The sequence below is a fragment of the Puma concolor genome, chromosome E4, assembly GCF_028749965.1.
Source record: "Puma concolor isolate L17-30 chromosome E4, mPumCon1.1.hap2, whole genome shotgun sequence".
Taxonomy (NCBI): domain Eukaryota; kingdom Metazoa; phylum Chordata; class Mammalia; order Carnivora; family Felidae; genus Puma; species Puma concolor.
In genome coordinates, this window is record NC_141683.1 from 68,839,272 (window position 1) to 68,861,450 (window position 22,179).

A 22,179-nucleotide genomic window follows, 5' to 3' on the forward strand; every position below is an offset into this window, starting at 1 on the left:
ATCAAGTTGAATCACAGAGTTGGACGACAAATTAACATGCCATGCTTTGACATTAAAAGTTAATTTCCAGGGGCGCCTGGGTGGCGCAGTCGGTTAAGCGTCCGACTTCAGCCAGGTCACGATCTCGCGGTCCGTGAGTTTGAGCCCCGCGTCGGGCTCTGGGCTGATGGCTCAGAGCCTGGAGCCTGTTTCCGATTCTGTGTCTCCCTCTCTCTCTGCCCCTCCCCCGTTCATGCTCTGTTTCTCTCTGTCCCAAAAATAAATAAACGTTGAAAAAAAAAAATTAAAAAAAAAAAAAGTTAATTTCCATAGGAAATAACATAAAACTTTGCGATCCAGACGTCTTAAACAGAACTCTTAGAAATAACTTCAAAAGGATGCTTTAAGAGTTACATCACACAAAGTAGTAGAATTTGTACTTCTGGTCATTTTTTTTTTTTCTCTCTCATCTTTATCTAACAAAGTTCTTCTAAATATATTCACGTTCAGTATTTGGGCCTTTCGGGCACCTGAACCAATGGAGTCTTTGTCTTCTCCAGGTCCCTTTAATCGACAACAGCTAATTGGCAAGGGTGACTGTTTCAGAACGTTAGGATAGATTCCATTTGTTAGAACTGATGCAAAAAACATACACAATAAAGAAACCTAAGTCCTCCTAAGATAATTTTTAAAATGTTAGTCTTTAAATATGGGGTGCCTGGGTGGCTCAGTCAGTTAAGAGTCCGACTCTTGATTTCGGCTCAGGTCACGATCTCATGGTTCATAGGTTCGAGCCCTGCGTCGGGCTCTGCACTGATGGTGTGGAGCCTGCTTGGGATTCTCTGTTTCTCCCCCCTCTCTGCCCTTCCCCTGCTCATTCTCTCTGAATAAATAAGTAAACATTAAACATACGTTAAAAAATAAAATAAAACCATATGAAACAGGTATTTCCTTCTGCAGAAGTTCCCGCTGGGAGATGCTGTGGCGAATACAGACCCAGCTGTTCAGCCGAAGGGCTCAGCGGGGCTGAGGTCACGGTTTTGAGGCGCTACCTCTGTTCTTCTGCTTTCCTTCAATTACAGCTTCCTGGGAAACCAGAAGCAGCCCGGAATCTAATTTCCTTCTACCTCATTTCCTGGGAGGACGGGGCTGGAGTATGGATATTAACATTTTGCCTTTCACCTCACATTTGCAAGGATGGGCATTTTATTTTATTTTTTTTCAATATATGAAATTTATTGTCAAATTGGTTTCCATACAACACCCAGTGCTCATCCCAAAAGGTGCCCTCCTCAATACCCATCACCCACCCTCCCCTCCCTCCCACCCCCCATCAATCCTCAGTTTGTTCTTAGTTTTTAACAGGCTCTTATTCTTTTGCTCTCTCCCACTCTAACCTCTTTTTTTTTTCCTTCCCCTCCCCCATGGGTTTCTGTTAAGTTTCTCAGGATCCACATAAGAGTGAAACCATATGGCATCTGTCTTTCTCTGTATGGCTTATTTCACTTAGCATCACACTCTCCAGTTCCAAGATGGGCATTTTAATATGAGCCCAACCATACGGAGTTTCAAACTAACATTCTAAAGTGAGCATAATTACGACTGTTTCCCCCGAACACCGCCCAGAACTTACCTACTTGTGGGTTATTTTCAAACAGTTTGCGGACGAGATTGTCGAAGCCGTAAGTGACTCTGGCGGCTGAACTGGGATCACAGCTCCGATACAGCACCGTCTCACCTTCAGGGTCACTTTCATGTTGTAAAACGCCTCCAAACGCCCACGTAAATGCAAACATGAAGAGCTTCTGAATCACTACTTTCAATTTATCAGGATTCTTTTCCAGATACCATGTACTTTCAGCTCTGGGGTAGATGCATGTGGAAGGACGAAGGTTAACATTTTTAGAAGAAAGTTCAGTGATGTATTTCAATTTCATGTCCAAGTCTCATTATTAAACGTTAGGATACAGTTAGGTGTTGACATAAATGTTTTAAGGTTAATGTGGAATCTTCTTTGCTAAGTCATGTAGATTATATACTGTTAATATTTTTTTTCAATTTTTCTTAATGTTTATTTTTGAGACAGAGAGAGAGAGAGAGAGAGAGAGAGAGAGAATGAGGGAGGGGCAGAGAGAGAGAGAGACACAGAGAATCTGAAGCAGGCTCCAGGCTCTGAGGTGTCAGCACAGAGCCCAATGCTAGGCTTGAACTCACGAACCGTAAGATCATGACCTGAGCCGAAGTTGGACACTTAACCGACTGAGCCACCCAGGCGCCCCAATACTGTCACTATTTTTAAAGCACCATTAGTGTAAGAGATTTGTAGTCAACCTTTATTTCACTGATTTAGTACACGTGATTCACTTCTATTTTAGGTCAAGTTATTAGCTGAGATTTACCTATCTTTTGGGAGAGGATCTGGTATTTTTCCATTTTATGTAGATATACACAAGCAAATGAATAGTTGCTCATACGGTCTCCTCTCAACCAAGTCCTAGGGCCTGATTTACTTCAACCTGGCTAGTGGCAGGTGCTGTAAGTGTGGGGAGAGTCTCGTCCAGTCTGGGCTGACGGGGTCACCCTGGTCTGTGGACCCTGAAATTCTACAGAAACCGGGCCGAAGGTGATGGAGCTGAATCAGGGGCTTGGGCCTGATTTCAAGGCATGTAAAATAGTTCAGGATTTAGCATTATCATAAAATTATTTACAAATTATGAAAATCCTAGAAACAGATCACTGAACCGAAGCGTATTGGCAAACATTCTTCTACAGTACACATACACAACGGTATTTAAAATTTCCAGTCCTGTGAAACAGTTCATTTAGAGAATGTTTACTGAATTCCTACTGTGTATCAGCTACTCCAGACAAAACAAACACGACCCCTTCTTTCCAGAACTGGTACAGGTTTATTGCCTAGTAATTCTGTGCTTATTTGAGTGTCTGGCACCCAGAAGGTACTTAACCATGTCTGCTGAATGAATAACTGACCTCTCTTCTGTATTCTTGAATTTGGCAGAAACTTTTGCACATGGAGAATTTTTCTCCCCAGTTGAAACGTCCTTCCAATCGTCACCTTAAAAAGGGAAGAGTATTTTTCCGCAGTGAACAATAGACCCAGAATTTACCTGGTTAATTAGCGAGGTTTAACATTCAACACTGTTTCATTTCTGAACTGTCACAGAGGTTTTTCTTGCACATACAGCTACTCATCAGACCAGAGTGTGAGCTACCTTTCGAAGGAAAGAGGAGCAGGGAACGGACCTGCCATTGTCTGAAATGCTTCTTACTTATTTGAAGCGTACATCTACATACTTCGTCATTCTATTCTAGCAACTTTTCTGTAAGTTTGACTGTTCTAACATGAAACCCTAGAACATTCAGGTAATGTGGTGCATGTGACAAACTAAATAATACATGGGTCCTGATGAAGAGAAGGACGCTTTCAGACAACAGATTTAAATTCGCTGAAACAAACAGCAAACAGGTGCATCTTCGGCAGGGGGACGGGGTGTTGGTTTCCTTCCATCTCCCGTCACCCACCTGTCTCGTCCCCGTCACGCACACCATGCAGGAGCACAAAGAGTGAGGGATTATTTCTTCCTCCCTTTAGCTTACTTTTGTTGTTATGATGTTTGTTTTCTTTATACTGACATAATACAGGCTTCTTGTAGAACCTGCCATTCTACGATTCCACCACACGTGGGTAACGATGATTAAATGCTCATGCATGTCATGATGGCATTTAATACAATGTCATTCTAGTATTTTTAAATACAATACTTTAACATCTAAGCTCAAATCAAAAGTTAGAAAGAGGGTTGGCTTCTCATCCTGCTTTTTAAGTTCGTCTTCATGTCTTTCCAGTGAAATGTGACATTGCCACACCATAGTCCAGGAAGTCCTTCTCCTGCTGATGGAATTCAGATTCTTGCTGTTTTATGATTATAAATAATTCTGCTATAAATAAAGCTCCTTGTGCATAAATCTGTATACTTCAGTTATTACTTCTTTATAATGAATTCTTAGAATAAGAGATTCTAGGGCAGAGTATTTTGCTATTCAAAAAAAATTTTTTTTAACGTTTATTTATTGTTGAGAGAGAGAGACAGAGTGTGAGCAGGGACAGGGGCAGAGAGAGGGGGAGACACAGAATCCGAAGCAGGCCCTGGGCTCTGAGCTGTCAGCACAGAGCCCGACGCGGGGCTCCAACTCTCGAACCGTGAGATCATGAACTGAGCTGAAGTCGGACGCTCAACCGACTGAGCCACCCAAGCACCCCATATTTTTAACATATATTGCCAGATGGTTCACTAAGAAAGGCTGAATCAATTTATATCTCAAATAGCTTCTGTGAGAGTTTATAGGTGAATACATTTAGCTATCGGTGTGTTTTCTTCATTCAAAAATCTCTTATTAGATGAAAATTGTATGCTATTTTCAAAGAAATGTTCCTTTCACGATCTGTAAGGTTAAACATTTTCTTAAGAATTTTATGTATTGGAAATTTTAGTAGTTGTGAAAAGATCCCCAGACTCGGGTAACTTCTACATCTGCTCTCCCCTCTATCCTGTCTCGGTCGATAGGTTAGCTGAAAATGTGGAGGAAGAATCCTCCATATACGCATACATTGTAGGGTGTGGAATGGTCTATGATGGCAGGAATGCCACTGCATATTTGAGGGTTTATATAAAGTCCTGAAAAATTTGGGGGAATAATTTAAAAAACTCTTTTTATTAGGTAAAATATATACCATAAAATTGACCATTTTGACCACTAACTGTACACTTCAATGGCATTATGTACGTTTATGGCTTTGCACAACCATCTCCACCATCCATATCTAGAACTTTCCATCATCTCATACTAAAACTCTACACCCTTTACACAACAACTCCCCATTCCCTTTTCTCCCGAGACCCTGGTAATTGCTAGTCTACTTTCTGTCCCCATGCATTTGCCTTTTCCAGGTACCTCATATAAGTGGATTCATACAATTGTGTCCTTTTGTCACTTGCTTATTTTACTTAGTATACTGTCCCCCAGGGTCATCCATGTTGTAGCATGTGTCAGAATTCCTTTTTGTGGCTGAAGAATATCCATTCTTCTGTCAAGAGACCACTGGGTGGTTTCCACCTTTGGGCTATTATGAATCGCACTGTTGTGAACACGGGTGTGCAAATACCTGTTCAAGTCCTTGCTTCAGGTCTTTTGCATATATACTCAGAAGTGGAATTGTTGGGTCAAGTGATAATTTTATGTCCAATCTGTTTAGGAACAGCCATACCGTTCTCCATAGTGGCTGCCTCATTCTACATGGTCATCAACAGTGCACAAGAGTTCCAATTTCTCCACATCCATGCCCCAATCTGTTATCTTCTGATTTTCAAAAAATTTTATAATGGCCATCCTAGTGGCTATGAAGTGGTATCTCACTGTGGTTTTGCCTTCATGCATTTCTTTAGTAATTAGTGATGTCGGGCATTTTTCATTTGCTTGTTGGCCATTTGCATATTTTCTCTGGAGAAATGTCTATTCAGGTCTTTCACCTACTTTTAAATTAGGTTGTTTGGGGTGCTCGGGTGGCTCAGTGGGTTAAGTGTCTGACTTCGGCTCGGGTCACGATCTCACGGTTCATGAGTTCGAGCCCCACCTCGGGCTCAGTGCTGACAGTTCGGAGCCTGCTTCAGGTCCTCTGCACCCCTCTCTGTCTGCCCCTCCCCCGTTTTCTTTCTCTCAAAATAAATAAATAAACAATTAGGTTGTTTGGGTTTTTGTTAAGTTGCAGGAATTCCTTATATATTCTGGATATTAACTCTTTAGCAGATAATGTGATTTGAAAATAATTTCTCCCAGTCTGAGGTTTTCTTTTTACACTGTTGATAATTTAAGCTAAAAATAAAACTCTTAACAAGGTTAAAAAATATAGGTTATAACAAAATATATTTCATAACCAGGTTATAAAATATAGAAGGATATTTTTATGGAACTTGGTGGTAAGTACACTACTGATGTTTGCCCACTGATTTAACATCTGGTGACTTTGCTGTAATCTCCAATTCTAATCAACTGCTGATTTTTGTTTTTTTTTTAATAATGAATAGGACTATAGCCTCTGCATACAGTAATAGTTTTGTCTCTTTCTGTTTTTTTAATGTTTATTTTTGAGAGGGAGCATGAGCGAGGGAGGGGCAGAGAGAGAGAGAGAGAGAATCCCAAGCAGGGTCTGTACTGCCAGCTCGGAGCCCGATGTGGGGTCAAACTCATAAGCCTTGAGTTCATGCGTGACCTTGGCCAAAATCAAGAGTCAGACACTTAACGGACGGAGCCAGCCAGATGCCCCTCTTCCTTTTTACTTCTCAGAAACCTCCTTTTTCCCCTCTAACTATTGCTACATTGATTAGCACCCCCAAGACCATGGTGAATAGTAACAGGAGTAAACGCAGCATTAACAGAATTGTTAGAGGAGGCCATCGAGAGGACGTGACCGCGGCTGAGCCACAAGCTGGACCCAGGCAACTGGACATTTGTTACCCCTCTCCGGTTGTTGGAGTGCACGTGTTGCCCACTGTTCCAACGCCAGGAGCCATTCCAAGAATGTGGTCTCGAGAGAGCAACGTGTTGTCGAGAACACCCTGAATGAATAGGATGACCGAATCCCGCTAAGGCCTCTGTATAAGCTTTTAAGATTCTTGTGCGTGGGTGCGGGGATCCGCTCATCTTGCAGTCCTTCAAGACGAGCCTTGTATGTAGGCTCTCTCGCTGACCGCCACAGCCACCTACAACCTGGAGTGGCCTCTTGGGTGTCTCCCTGCCTCCGCGTATAGGGGCCAATTTGAACTCCATCCGGGAAGCAAACCTACAACTGTCAGGGGACAAAAGAAACTTGACTTGGGAACAAGGCATCCACGAGGGGAAGTCCCAGGCTAGCCACGAACCTCTGCACAGGGAGGGATGGCCCCTGAGTCGGATGTGAGCTGAGGACACACGGTAGCACGGCGCAGCAGAGAAGGGCACTGGTGGCTGCCGTGAGGGGCTGGCCACTGACGCCCGAGCGGCGTCTGGAGTTCGGGTTAGGAAGTGAGAAGAACCGAGGTGAGAACGAGATGCGCACCTGTCTGCCCCCCTTCCGTCTGCTGGTTTTACGGAACGAGGAGGGCCCAAGTGCCACACGTCAGGGCCCGAGCCCTCGGACAAATCCTGATGGGGAATCTAAGAGGGGGAATCACGGACAAAATGAGGACAGCAGAAGGGAGGACGTTCGGCTGGACAACGAAGCAGATGAAGTGCCCCATGTCATCTGACCCTAATATGAAGACAGATTTTAATTTTTTTTTTTTCAACGTTTATTTATTTTTGGGACAGAGAGAGACAGAGCATGAATGGGGGAGGGGCAGAGAGAGAGGGAGACACAGAATCGGAAACAGGCTCCAGGCCCTGAGCCATCAGCCCAGAGCCCGACGCGGGGCTCGAACTCACGGACCGCGAGATCGTGACCTGGCTGAAGTCGGACGCTTAACCGACTGCGCCACCCAGGCGCCCCAAGAGGACAGATTTTAAACAGCGACTACCCCGGACGTCTGCTAATACAGAAGTACACCCCAAAAGTCCTAGGAGGAAAACTTACATTTTCTCTCTGTCCCTTGAAAATGGAAATCTGATCGTGTCTTTAAAATGTGATTACCCCACGAGAGAACTAAGACGCCACCCCTGCGCACCTGAGACAGGAACAGAAGGGTGGATACAGGGGGCAGTACAAGCTTCTCCCCCACATCCAGGCCTCAGCCTCCAGGAGGAAACTCATCAAGGGCAAACACAAACCTTAAGTCTTCCCCGCGAATACCAGTAAAACACTCTGGCCATTCGGTCGGAAAACCTTAACTTGCCCCATCTGCCACAGACACGGTCTGAGCTCAACTGTTATTTATAAACTAGTGGGTTTTACCAGATTCCTGGGTACATTTTATTATTAAAACTATAGGGTCTCTGTAGCTGTCTGGGTGTGTATGTATGTGTATGGGTATATGCTCTCTATAAATAACATGTTTGTACCTCCAGATAATATTGTCAAAATTAATTTATAAAAGATCTCTATTTAATTGGCCTAAAGAAAAATAAGCTTTGGTATCAAGAATTAACACATTGGTTATGTTGAACTCCTCCCTCTGAGCGAGGGTTCTAAACATGTCCTATTTGGTCTGGACGCCACATCGGGTCTAACCCAAGCTTTCCCCTACTGCTATGCAAGCCCGGCTATTGTCGTGAGGGGACTAAAGAAGCTGAGCCCCGTATACCAATGCCCTTGTTGAACAGAACAATGACCGAGGGCCACATTTTAAAGGTCATGATATACAAGATGAGGCAAAAGAACACCACACTAAATGGAGGATGCACCTTCCAGTATCTTCTGCAAGCAGAAAGGTTAACTGAAAAAAATATAAAGCAGCAGACTGAATTACTAACGAGTAAGAAGATCTCCTTGGCCGGGTAGACTGAAGTACCGCCCCAGGCTTTAAGACGTGTGAATAGTCAGAGTCCATTGCCCCATGGGCCAGACTGGGGACCCCAGCCCAAACACCCAGTAGCACAAAGACGTAAAATCACAGGACACATCCAAGCCCCATCATGCCTGGGAAGACATTATCTCGTAGAACTTGCAATGAGTCATCCCGCTGGAACAGAGGAGTTCCCGCCCCTGGCCAACAGGTGTGGTATGCACAACCAAGTCCGGTTTCTAAAGCTGTCGACCTCTCCCTCTCCAAGGCAAGGTGGGCACATCCTGTTTTCGCATGGCTGCCACCTTTGTTTCCTCCACCTGCCTGGAGGGCACCACAGCACACACAGAAGCCACCAAATCCGTTCGGCAAGCCTCACATGAGAGCCAACAAAGCCCATCTTTACTGAATCCGAAAATATCTCTAATGAGAAAAGCTGTCTTCCAAAATAAGATGGCCTTGGCCATGATTACTGTCTAACAAGGAGGCCCCCGTACTATTATACAAGCAAAATGTTATGCGTTCATACCTGATGAGTCTGTTAATGTATCATATTTATTAAGTCACATGAACCCACAAGTGAAGGTGTTAATGATCCCAGCCCCAACCTAGGGCACTTGATAAATCAGCGGTTTGGATCACGGGGCTCTGAATGGAAACAAACATTATTGCTTATTTTGGGAATCATGATCTTCATCTGTGTCTTCTCCTGAATGTGCCTGTATTGTTGCTGTGGTACCTGCCCCAGTGCAGCCAGATAACCACCAAACGAGCCATCTCCACGCTGCTGAGACCCCATGCTGACCACTCAGGGCACATTGTGGAAGAGGGGGCAATTAAGATTGTAAAAACCCATCACAGGAGATAAAATGGTGAAGGAAGTCATCGAGAAGACATGACTGCTGGTGACCTCTACGCTGGATGGAGGTAATCAGAGGTTCCTTCCCCTCCCTTGTCCTGGGGATGGATGTTCTGCCCGCTTCCTCCACTCGGAGCCATTTCAAGGACGCAGCCTTGAGACAGCAACGTGTTGACACCATCTGGACTATGTACGTTACCAAACCTCATTAAGGCCTCTACATAAACTTTTAAAACTCTGGAAAGCAGGTGTGGAGACCTACCCATAGCTGCCCAAGACAAACGTCATCTCTTAGTTCCCTAGCTTACTGAACTGTAGCAGCAGAAGCAGGCGGTTTTTATACGCGAGGAAACTGACAGATGAGGTCTGTGCTGGACGGCTGTGGGTGCAAACTGGTGCAGCCACTGTAGAAAACAGTAGGGAGGTTCCTCAAAAAATTGAAAACAGAAGTCCACTACTGGGTATTCACCTAAAGAGAACTGAAAACACGAATTCAAAAAGATATAGCATCCGTATGTTTCTTGCAGCGTTATTTATAATAGCCAAGATACGGAAACAACCCAAGTGTCCATCCATAAATCAGTGGAATGAAACAGAAAACCCAGAAATGAATCCACAACGCTATGGTCAGTTAATCTTTGACACAGCAGGAAAGAATATCCAATGGAAAAAAGACACTCTCTTTAACAAATGGTGTTGGGAAAACTGGACAGCTACATGCAAAAGAATGGAACTACACCAACATAAATTCAAAATAGATGAAAGACATAAGTGTGAGACATGAAACCATAGAAATCCTAGAGGAAAACATAGTTGGTAACCTCTTTGACCTCAGCTGTAGCAACTTATTTCTAGATAAGTCTCCTAAGGCAAGGGAAACAAAAGCAAAAATAATCCATTGGGACTTCATCAAGATAAAAAGCTTCTCCACAGAGAAGGAAACAATCAATGAAACTAAAAGGTGACCTACAGAATGGGAGAAGATATTTGCAAATAAAGGGTTAGTATCCAAAATATATAAAAAACTGATCTAACTCAATACCCCAAAAACAAATAATCCAATTAAAAATGGGCAGAAGACATAAACAGACATTTTTTCCAAGGACGACATCCAGATGGCCAACACACACATGGAAAGATGCTCAACATCACTCATCATCAGGAAAATGCAGATCAAAACCATGAGGAGATACCACCTCACACCTGTCAGAATGGCTAAAATTAACAACTCAGGGGGCGCCTGGGTGGCGCAGTCGGTTAAGCGTCCGACTTCAGCCAGGTCACGATCTCGCGGTCCGTGAGTTCGAGCCCCGCGTCGGGCTCTGGGCTGATGGCTCGGAGCCTGGAGCCTGTTTCCCATTCTGTGTCTCCCTCTCTCTCTGCCCCTCCCCCGTTCATGCTCTGTCTCTCTCTGTCCCAAAAATAAATAAATGTTAAAAAAAAAAAATTAAAAAAAAAAAATTAACAACTCAGGCAAGGACAGATGTTGGTGAGGATGCGGAGAAAGGCGAACACTTTTGCCCTTTTGGTAGGAATGCAAACTGGTGCAGCCACTCTGGAAAACAGTGTGGAGTTTCCTTGAAAAGTTAAAAATAGAACTACCCTATGACCCAACAATTGCACTACTAGGGTATTTACCCAAAGGATACAAAAATATTAATTCAAAGGGATACATACACCCCTATGTTTATAGCAGCGCTATCTATAATAACCAAATTATGGAAATAGCCCAAGTGTCCAGTGACTGATGAATGGATAAAGAGGATGTGGTGTGTATATATACAATGGGATACTGTTCAGCCGTAAAAAGAATGAAATCTTGCCATTTGCAATCATGTGGACAGAGCTAGGGAGTATGATGCTAAGCAAAATAAGTCAGAGAAAGACAAATACCATATGATTTCACTCATATGTGGAATTTAAGAAACAAAACAAATGAGCAAAAGGAAAAAAGAGAGAGAGAGGCAAACCAACAAACAGACTCTTAACTCTAGAGAACACACTTACAGTCACCAGAGGGGAGGTGGTGGGGGACGGGGGAGATAGGACATGGGGATTAAGGAGGGCACTTGTTGTGATGAGCACCGGGTGACGCAGGGAAGTGTTGGATCACTGTGCTGTGCACCCGAAACTAATATAACACTGTATGTTCACTATCTGAAATTTAAGTAAAAACTTACAAAAAACAGATGAATGGATAAAGAAGTAGGGTGTGTGTGTGTGTGTGTGTGTGTGTGTGTGTGTGTGTGTGTGTGTGATGGGATGTTACTGAGCCATGAAAAAGAATGAAATCTTGCCATTTGGAATGACATGGAGGGACCTAGAAGGCATCATCCTAAGTGAAATCAGTCGGGAAGACAAATACCATATGATTTTGAGCATACATGGAATTTAAGAAACAAAACAAATGAACAAAGACAAACAGAGACAAACAAAAAACAAAAAACAAAAACACCCCAGACCCTTAAAAACAGAGAACAAACTGGTGGTTGCCAGAGGGGAGCTGGGTGGGGGGGTGGGTGGAACAGGTGAAGGGAACTAAGAGAACACCCGTCATGCTGAGCACAGGGTGAGGTGCGGAAAGGTTGAATCACGGTACTGCACCCAAAACTAACAATGCTGTCTGTTAACTCTGCTTCAATTACAAAAAAGAAAACCCTGCCAGCTCCCAATCTGGATTAGTCTGCCCCTTTCTTTGGTCTCTCCTCACCCTCCAGGTGTGGGTGCCAGTTTCAGATTCACCCAAGAAACTCCCAAGGTTCTGAATCGATAGGAATGCATCTAATGATTACTGCTGAAAATGTTTACTGTAGGTTTTTAATAGAAAAAGCGAAGAGTTAAGAAAGTTATCTTTCTGGGGCGCCTGGGTGGCTCAGTCGGTTGAGCGTCCGACTTTGGCTCAGGTTATGATCTCGCGGTTTGTGGGTTCGAGCCCCGCATCAGGCTCCGTGCTGACAGCTTGCTCAGAGCCTGGAGCCTGCTCCGGATTCTGTCTCCCTTTCTCTCTGCCCCTGCCCTGTTCACACTCTGTCTCTGTCTCTCTCAAAAATACATAAACATTAAAAAAAAAAAAAGTAAGTTATCTTTTTTTGGATTGCCAAGTATCTTTTATTATTTTTTTAATGTTTATTTTTTTTGGGGGGGGGGGTCAGAGAGAGGGAAACAGGCTCCAGAGAGAGGGAATCTGAAAGCAGGCTCCAGGCCCTGAGCTGTCAGCACATAGCCCAATGCGGGGCTTGAACCCACAAACGGTGAGATCATGACCTGAGCTGAAGTCCATTAACTGAGCCACCCAGGCACCCCACCAAGTGTCTTTTAACATATAAGTTGTACAATGTTATTTAAATGCATTTCCCATTTATTGAAATGAGTTTCTTTCTTTTGATAGGCTTATTTGGCAAGTTATTCTGATAGATAACTGTCACGTTAAATCATTCTTACATGCTGAAGGCAAAGCTACTTTGTCGTGGTGTATCTTTAGTCCCCCTAGTTTTCTAGTATTTTTTTTATAATCTCAGCATCCACATTTAGGAACAGACTTGGTCTATAATTGTCCATTCCGTATCACCTTGTCTGGTTTGGGCATCAACTGCATACGAACTTCATAAAACAAGTTGTGTAGCTTTCCTTCTTTTTCTATTCTTTTGAACAGATTCTATAAAGATAATTTGTTCTGCAAAAGCTTGGTGAAATTTACCAACAAAATTTAATGAGCTTGGCTCAGTATTTTTGGGAGGGTGGGAGAAGGCTTTTAAAAATTCAACTTTCAGGGCACCTGAATGGCTCAGTCAGTTAAGCGTCTGACTTCGGCTCAGGTCATGATCTCACCGTTCGTGAGTTCGAGCCCTGCATCGGGCTCTGTGCTGACAGCTTGGAGGCTGGAGCCTGCTTCGGATTCTGTGTCTCCCTCCCTCCCTCTCTCTCTCTCTCAAAAATAAATGTTAAAAAAAATTCAACTTTCTATCAGATTTTTCCTTTTTTAAAGATCACTTGGGAAAATTTATATTTCACTTCAAAATTATCCTTCTCAAATAGGTTTTCCAATTTACTGAATCTCATTAATGTGGCAAATCAGCCAGACACACACACACAAGTGCGGAGAAAAACTATCCTAACAAGAGCTAACCACAGCTGAGCTATAAAAAGGGGGTGGGGCACTCCCTCAGAATCAGACACAAAGAACAAAGTCAGAGGACTAAATGGGCACGCACCACCCACTGCGCCCTGGGGTGTGGCACCCAGTGTGGGCTGCGGCAGAACCGGGCTTTTGTGAGTGATCCAGGAGGGTGGACTTTGTGCAAGAGAGGGAAGGCAGCAGGATTAGCAGGATTGAATGGACCTGGGGCCCTGAGGCCCTGAAAGAGCTTCCCGGTGAAAACGGGACTAGGAAAGGTCAGCTGCTGAGGGAAGCTACAAGGAAACGTCTTCCAGCCTAGGTTTCTGGCTGACTGAAGTGTCCCAAGAGAAAACAGGACCTCAGGTATGGGCCCCACATGTACGCAACCCTGAGATTTCCCTGTAATAAAGTTCAAAAATAAGGGAAAATAAGAGACGGTAATCCCACCACTGGGAAGAAAATGCAAACACGAATTCAGAAACGTGCCCGCACGGCTACGCGTATCGTAGCGTCACTGGATGGACCTAGAGAGAATGAGGCCAAGGGAAGTGAGTCCCTCAGCTGACCAAGTCAGCGTTCAACCCATTTATCGTGTTCTTTCTTTCACCCGCTTCCTGCTGTGTTTCCAGCGCTCCCACTTCCCTGGCTCGTGCCCCTGGTGCCTCTGGAATTGTGTATCTGGAGAGGGAGTGGACGCTCTTCAAGGCAGGAAACCTGATCCTCGATGACACTGCTCTCTTTCAAATGCGGGCTCTTTCTCTTAATCGCTTAGACTTTAAGATGTGTGTGTGTGTGGGGGGGGGGGGGTGGCGGTGGGAAGAAACATGCATTTACCTGCTCCTTAACCTCGTGGGGCCTCACTGCCAACACGGTATTGTGTTGCTGCCTCCGGCCAGGCTGGGCTGTCCCCATGGGCAAAGGCAGGAGTGACGGTCCATTCAGGCCCATTCGTGGCATCCGGCTCTCTTCCTCTCGGACCTACCGCGCTCCCCACGTGGGACCTTACCCTCTTGCCACCCCAGGGGCTTCTTACCATTTCTGTTAGTTTGGGGGATCCAGAATTGGGTTTCAGAGACAGCGTTGGGAGCCCGGCCTAATTAGCCATCTCCTCGGGAAGCAGTGGAACCGGTCTGGGGAGGCAGGCTTCTGACACCAGGGGCCGTGCTGTCAGCGATAATGCTACCCGGTCTCCAGAGTTTTTTGCTCTCACCCAACATGTTTTACTACTCTCCAGGTTTACACCTGTGCATGATTACAGCTTTTGCCGAGGATCCCGGACACACTTCCCTCCCTTATTTCCATCTCTAAGAATCCTTAAAGCCACAGACAAGCAAAGCATTCTTCCCTCAGAAAGACCCTCTTGGAATTCCTTATCCTCGTTTTCCACGTGACCCACCAACATATGTACGACATTAGTTTACGTCACCGATATGCCCCTTTGTTAGTGATTTTTAGTTTCTTCCGTGTGTGTCTGGTTCAAATAGACTGAAAATTCCTGGGCTTCCTTTCTCTGTTTTCTCTTGTAAAATTTAATAGAAGGTGATAAATAGTTGGCATTAAGTGACACACAAGACCATTGATGTGACTTAGAAGGGGAAAAAGCTCACATTTTCCAAAGCCTCCATTTTCACTCATGAACTCAAAGAAGGCATCGAGAATCCTGCAGAGAGTTGTGACCACTGCTAGGTCCTGTACAGGAAACGGCTGACATGTCTGATGCTTCTTTATAAACTGTAGTCCGTCTGTGACGCTATTTTTAATCAAGAATTCAAGACAACTCACTCCTGTTTGACTCATAATTTTAGAAGTCTTCAACAGCCATGACTTGACATAGGGCTCCCATCCCAGATCAACAGGATCCTAACAATATAAAGCACAAGGTAATTTTACGTAAATAAGGAAAAATGAGGCGTCCATCCTCCTCCTTACTATCTTTACTTCACCTCCGCCCCCAGCAAAACACAGCATCATCAGTCGTCAAAGGGCAGCTGATCAAGACCTTGAAGAAGCACCTGTCTCTGAGACGACTTACGGTTTTAACCCTGGTCTTACAAGACAACACATGGTGGCGGACTGTGTGTAGGGAGGGGTTGGGGGGGAGGCTACGTGTACCCAGCAAGGGGAGCGGCTTAGCCAGAAAAGCAGCGCTGTTCTTAGCTTCGTTACAGCGAGTTCAGCGGATCAGAACACAGGGCCAACCATGGCTAACGATTAATTTCATGGAGAGAAGACACTTAATCTTTGTGTGCCTTCCATCTCCCACCACTGTCTTGGCAAAATATACTTCACGGGCCCTCAGGGTCACAGGCAGGTGAGGAAAGGTGTCTCTCCTCTGTGGGAAAGACAAGTCACCAGCAGCCTGTGCTGTCCATCGAAAGCACCGCTCACAGTTGTGGGACACCTGCCACCCCAATTACTGGGTCGTCCTCCTTTAAACAGGAGAGACTACGCTTTCACTCCTGGGTTAGGAGACTTGAGGGGACACAAAACCCTGCCAGATCCAGAGGTAATCATAAAACAATCATCAGGAACGCTGTAGGTAATGACTAGTTATTACCCTTATTACCCTAAACAACACGTTTTCCTTGAGACGTTTGTTTTTGGGAACTTACCATGTAGACCATTGCACACCGGCTGACGGTTGCAGGACTGGCCTGAGAGAGACTGTCGGTCTCAAAAACCACTCGTATGTTACTAGTTAAGGCTATTCGCTCACTGTTTGCCAGACACAGCGTTCTAGTATCATCCAGCATGGAGTTTAGATTTTCTACCCAAAACGTATCCACTGGACCATCCAAAATAATCCACTGCCAATCGTGGTCTGGAGAGAGAAATATTTTTAACGTAACAGAGTATCTCAGTCTTCTTGTATTACAATTTTACAAATTCCCTATTTTGTTTGGAAAATATTTTCTAACAAGGTGAAAAATGACACCCTAGAGAATAGCAGAGTGAATGTGTTCATGTGTAGTCTCTAACATGTTAGGTAGAAATAACTACTCGCACCACAGGCTTAACCACCCTTCAAACCCGGCCCACATTCTCTGATTGCTGCTTGTGTAGTCGGCCCTTACATTTGGGGAAGAGCAAGACCCTGGATCTGTCTTTCCCATAATCATGTGCTTGGTGAGCTCCCCGTCCACCCAGGATACTTTCTGGACATGCTGCCTCTGGGGGACAGAGAAGGGAAGTAGACAAATAGAGTTGTTTGCGCTGTGGCCCCACTGGCTCCTCTTTCCATGTTCTACGCGCACCAACCTGCTCCTCAGTTCTAGGAAATCTGTCGGGTCAAGACAGGGGAGGAGCGTGTGGGTCACCGTGCAGACGGAAAATAGTTACCGCCTGAAGGACATTAAAGGATCCCAGGGCCAGGACCAAGAGGCCGGGATGCTAAGTCAGCGGCGGCCATACTTGCCTCCAGGCCTGTCTTAGAACCCCCGGAAGGCACCTGCTCTGCCCGCAGACCACACTCCCCAACCTGAATGCGGGAGAGGGACACACAGACATTCAGGAATTCTAAATCAGGACAAGCAAGAGCAGAAGTCTCTTTCCGGGCCTGGAACATAAGCGTCCGGCTGGTGCCTGTGGTGCTCGAGGCTCAGCCCGGAGCAGTGAGCTGATGGGGCTCCGGCCGGGACCCTCACCTCCTCCGGAGCAGGCGCCTTACCACACGCTCTCTGTGCCCCGCCTCCTCGCACCCCGCACCGCACACCCACGCCACAAAGCAGCACACGATGGATGCGTAGTTCTGTTTAGACGCGTGTGTACGGGCTGTGTTATTTGGGCCGGGAGCGTCCGCAGGCTTCCACCCAAGACTTCTCTCTACTTGAACGTCTGCTTGCTTCTTGTGAGATATTAATGTCCGTTTATAAGCTGAAAGGGCCGTGCACGACCTACCGCTTCAGCGCCATAATTATGTATGTAGGTAGGATGCTATAACATGCGGTAAACACGCACGTACATAAATTTTAAGTGAGGGAAAAATAAACAGTATAGGAACAAAAATCAACATTTTTAAAGATATAGATTCAGCTCATTTGTTCAGTTTCTTCCCTGTTAATGAATCATCTTTACTGAATTTAATAGTAACACTTACTCTGACTTTCTGGGATTTTAACATCTTTCTCCATCTCCTGCTTAGAAATGTTATCGTCAATATCTGCTATATCAGAGGAATCAAGTTTGAAAACCTAAAAGAGGTAATCAATAATGTTTATTTCATCACACTTTCCAACTCAAACATGTCAATATGCTGAGTACTATAATAGAAAAGGCACACATTCTGTGGCTGAAAGACCTCCCTGTAACCAGCACAGGGTGGCTTAGCTGAGTTGTGAGTACAGGCCATTTTCTTCTAGAAAATTCTTTCAGTTTTTTTTTCCAGTTAGTACATGTTTGTTGTACAGCATTAAAATAATGCCATAAAGCAAGAAAGCAAATGTTCTCTGAATTCCCACCATCTATAAAGAAACTGTTGATATTTCAGTATATATATTTTCCTAGACCCTCCTTCACAGTAGTTTTAAAATTTGGGGGTAACACACTAAAATGTAATAACATTTTAGAAATATAAAGTACTATGGTTTTCTTCCCAGATTTCTTAAAACTCTTGGAACATTTGTGCTTCCAAATGAACTTTACAATCATTTAATTCAATTTTTTTAATTGGGATTTTGCTTGGAAAGACACTATATACATATATTAATTTGGTATAGGTTGGCATTTTTAGGATGGAAGTCCTTTTATACAGGAATAGAGTATATCTTCCATTTATTCAATTTTTGCCAACTGCACAGGCATCCCTGCCCCCCTCCCCTGCCCCCGTCCCTGCCATCCTGCTATGACAAGTTCCTTTCTTGTACATTTTTCCAATATAGTTTTCATAGTGGCATCACTGTTAGAATTTTTCCCATTTCCATTTCTAACTGGTATAATTAGTGAATTGTATCATGTTCCTTCTCTGTCAATTACTGAGGAAGATGTAATAAAATCTCACACTAGCTTTGCATTTGTCAATTTCCCTATGAAACTGACGTACATGTTTACATTATGTCACAGGCACATAATAGCCCAGAACTGCCATCTTTTTCTGCACCAAGAGCACACTGTTTTCCCCTAATTTTATAATAATTCTTGACATCTGGCAGATCTCATCACCCAAATTCTTCCCTTTTTTTAAATTCGGGAATGTCATGGCCCTTGGTTCTTCTATATACATTACAGAATCAGTTTGCCAAGGTCTTAAAATCGACTTTAATTTTCTATTTCAAAACTCAGGGCAAAGCTCTAGTTTTCAAGTGTGGCGTTAGCGTAAGGGCAGATATGAAGATGAATGGAACAGAACTATGAGTCCAGAAATAAATCCCTACATTTATGATCAGCTGATTTTGACATGGGTGACAAGACAATACAAGCAATGGGGGAAAGAATAGTCTTTTTTTTTTTTTTTTTTAAGAATAGTCTTTTCAACAAATAATTCCGGAACAACTGAACTGGGATCCCTGCCTTGTACTGTCCACAAAAAATCAACTCAAAATAGACTAAAGACCTAAATGTAAAACTTAAAACTATAAAACTCTTAGAATAAAACTTAAAAGAAAGTCTTTGTGACCTTGAATTATACAAAGCTTTTTAAAGCTATGATATAAAAACAAAAAAACAAAAAAACAGGTGACAAGGTAAAAAGTAGACTGAACTTCATCAGGGTTGAAAACTTTGGTGTTTCACAAGATACCTTCAAGAAAGTAAAGACAACCCACAAAATGAAAGAAAGTGTTTGCAAATCATAGTCCCTGATAAGGGACTTGTATCCAGAATATATAGATGTGTGTGTGTGTGTGTGTGTGTGTGTGTGTGTGTCCATGATATAAATACTTTTATGGATTAGAAGACTCAATGTTGTTCTTTTTTTATATTAATTCCAGTGTCGTTAACATACAGTGTTACATTAGTTTCAGTCTATAACATAGTGATTCAACAATCTATACATTATTCATATGTAGTATTTAAGAAACAAATGAGCAAAGGGGGAAAAAAGAGAGGGAGAGAGAGACAAACCAAGAAACAGACTCTTGACTACAGAAAACACACTGCTGGTCACCAGAGGGGAGGTGGGTAGGACAGTGGGTGAAACAGGTGACGGGGATTAAGGAGTGCACCTGTGAGCATGAGCATCAGGTGACGTATGGAAGTGCTGAATCACAATATTGTAACCTGAAGCTAATATTATACTATGTTAACTACAATTTAAGTAAAAACTTAAAAAAAAAAAAAACCTCTGCTTATCTGTTTGGTTCTAAATGTCATTCTTCTGTTAATATAGTTTGGCTAATGAAATTTACTAGTAAGCTCTATAACTAATGAGAATACAAGTCTTCAAAAGTTTTTTGCTATTTATGTTTATTCTACGATGAACTTTGTATCAAAAGCTTTATTCGCTTTTCCACTGAAGTGTTTTCGTAGCTCATTAATTTGTAAGGTGTCCTGGTGGTGCTAGATTCACTAGAGCAACCCCCACTAACACCTCATCCCCTGTGTTCCTTTAAAAGCAAGTATCTTTCATTTTATTGTTTACCAACCATTTTAAAACGCAATGACATATTTTCTGTTGTTTTTCATAGCTTATAATTTTTCTTTTTAAAAACTGATTATAATAACTTTTAAATTTACTTTTATACTGGTAAGTATCTAATAATGCTTAAATACCAATTTTTAATCAATGAAGTAATCCACAGAGTCAAATAATAATAATCCTTCCACATTAACTTACATTAGATGCATCCGAGATTCTTGATTTCAGTCCAAGATCGCTGTCTTTTTTTGAGTACCTTGCAGTATTAGAATATACATAATTTCGAACTGTGCTTGATAATAATCCATCAGTCCATTCCATAGTGTTAGGGTCCAGTTGTCCATATAGTTCACTAAGAGTGATACACTTTGGATTTAAAACACAAATATCTACCTTTCCTTTTCTTCCTGGAACCTGAACAAAATCCAGTGTGGTTTCTTAAAAGCATCAGCCAGAGTATAATTATTTACATTTTTGCGCTATTAACACCAAAGGGTTTTAGGAGAGGTTTTTCACTCCAAAGAAAGATACCCGATAAAGACAGTAACTTAAATTTTAAAAAGGACAGCAATTTAAAAAGGACAGTAACAATTGACTTTTTAAAATTAGCCATAATATTCAAATCACTACTTTAAAAATTCTAAATACTATAATGATATCTCTGGAAGAAATGGGGGAAAAAATCCCACTGGTCCTCATCCAGGAACACAACATATGAACTGGGATGTGGTGTGTCTGGAGTCAGGGCTAGACATATGGATGCGGGAGAGCAGAAGACAGTTTTTAGCTGCAGGTCAGAGCTGGCACCCAAGAAGACCTTGTCTGCTACCTTCTAGCCTGCCTGGGGGCTGCCTGCAGGACCGGTGTCCGTTCCACCAAACTCAGATCTCAGGTGGGAAAAGAGTCAGGCACTTCTTGTGAAGGCTTCAGGGAGACTACAGACCCACAAAAGCCTAAAACCAGACCTTATGGATGAATTCAAGCAACAGACCATATATAGCCTGAGGGAGACACTAGGGTAGGAGGAATTTTTAGGAAACTAAGACACTCAAGTTAAGCTGTGTAGCCAGTGGAATGGTGAAAGTCAAACTGTGAAAGTCCAGTCAAGATGCATTGCCCAGAAAAAACTTGAGAAGACGTTAAACTTTCGTCTCAGAGAGGAGACCCCGCTAATCAGTGAGGAACAACCCCGTGACAGAGCAGCTTTGTAAAGACTGGGAAAGGTGGCTGTTTTTATAAATGCCCCATTTTCAACAAATATCACAAGGCATGTAAAGAAACATAAAAACTTGGCCCATTAAAAAGACAATAAATTGACAGAAGCCATCCTGGATGAAGGTTAGTCTGAAAAGAAGCCATAAAATAACTCTCAGTTGAGCTTTCTCCCTAAAATCAAGAACAAGACAAGGATGGCCAGCCACTCTCAGCACTTTTATTCAGCCCAGTACTGGAAGTCCCAGCCACAGCAATCAGACAAGAAAAAGAAGTAAGAGGCATCCATACTGGTAGAAAGGAGGGCATTATTTGTAAAAGACATGACATTATACATAAAAAATCCTAGATTCCACCAAAACTTGTCAGAAATAATACATGAATTCAGTCAAGTTGCAGGATACAAAATTAATACCAAGAAATAGTGTTTCTATACACTAATAATGAAGTAGCAAAAGAGGAATAAAAAAAAAACAACAACTACCATTTGTAACTGCACCAAAAAGAATAAAATGCCTAGGGATTAAACTTAACCGAGGAGGTAAAAGACCCATACTCTGAAAACTATAAAACAATGATGAAAGAAATTGAAGATGACACATAAATGGAAAGATATTCCATAGTCACGAATTGGAAGAACAAATATTGTTAAAATGTTGATACTACCCAAAGCAATCTAAAGATTCGATGTGATCCTTATCAAAATACAAATACAATTTTTTTCACAAACCTAGAACAAACAATCCTAAAATTTATATGGAACCACAATGACCCTGAATAGGCAAAGTAATCTTGAGAAAGAACAACAAAGCTAGAGGTATCACAATTCCACATGACAAGCTGTATTCTAAAGCTGCAGTAATCAAAACAGTATGGTACTGGCACAAAAATAGACACATAAATAAAACAGAACAGGGAGCCCAGAAGTTAATCCACACTTATATGG

General features: G+C 43.0%; 1 protein-coding gene across 1 annotated transcript in view; it reads right to left on the reverse strand.

Annotated features, from left to right (window-relative positions):
• The window catches only part of DNAH14 (dynein axonemal heavy chain 14), a 334,473-nt gene that overhangs the window by 142,571 nt on the left and 169,723 nt on the right, over positions 1-22,179 (reverse strand). The window contains exons 38-43 of the mRNA XM_086693941.1: positions 20,220-20,435; positions 17,547-17,640; positions 16,063-16,271; positions 15,058-15,310; positions 2,971-3,055; positions 1,613-1,842 (exon numbers count right to left, since the gene is read on the reverse strand). Of these exons, the coding sequence (XP_086550067.1) occupies positions 1,613-1,842; positions 2,971-3,055; positions 15,058-15,310; positions 16,063-16,271; positions 17,547-17,640; positions 20,220-20,435 (1,087 nt within the window). The remainder of the gene's footprint in view (positions 1-1,612; positions 1,843-2,970; positions 3,056-15,057; positions 15,311-16,062; positions 16,272-17,546; positions 17,641-20,219; positions 20,436-22,179) is intronic.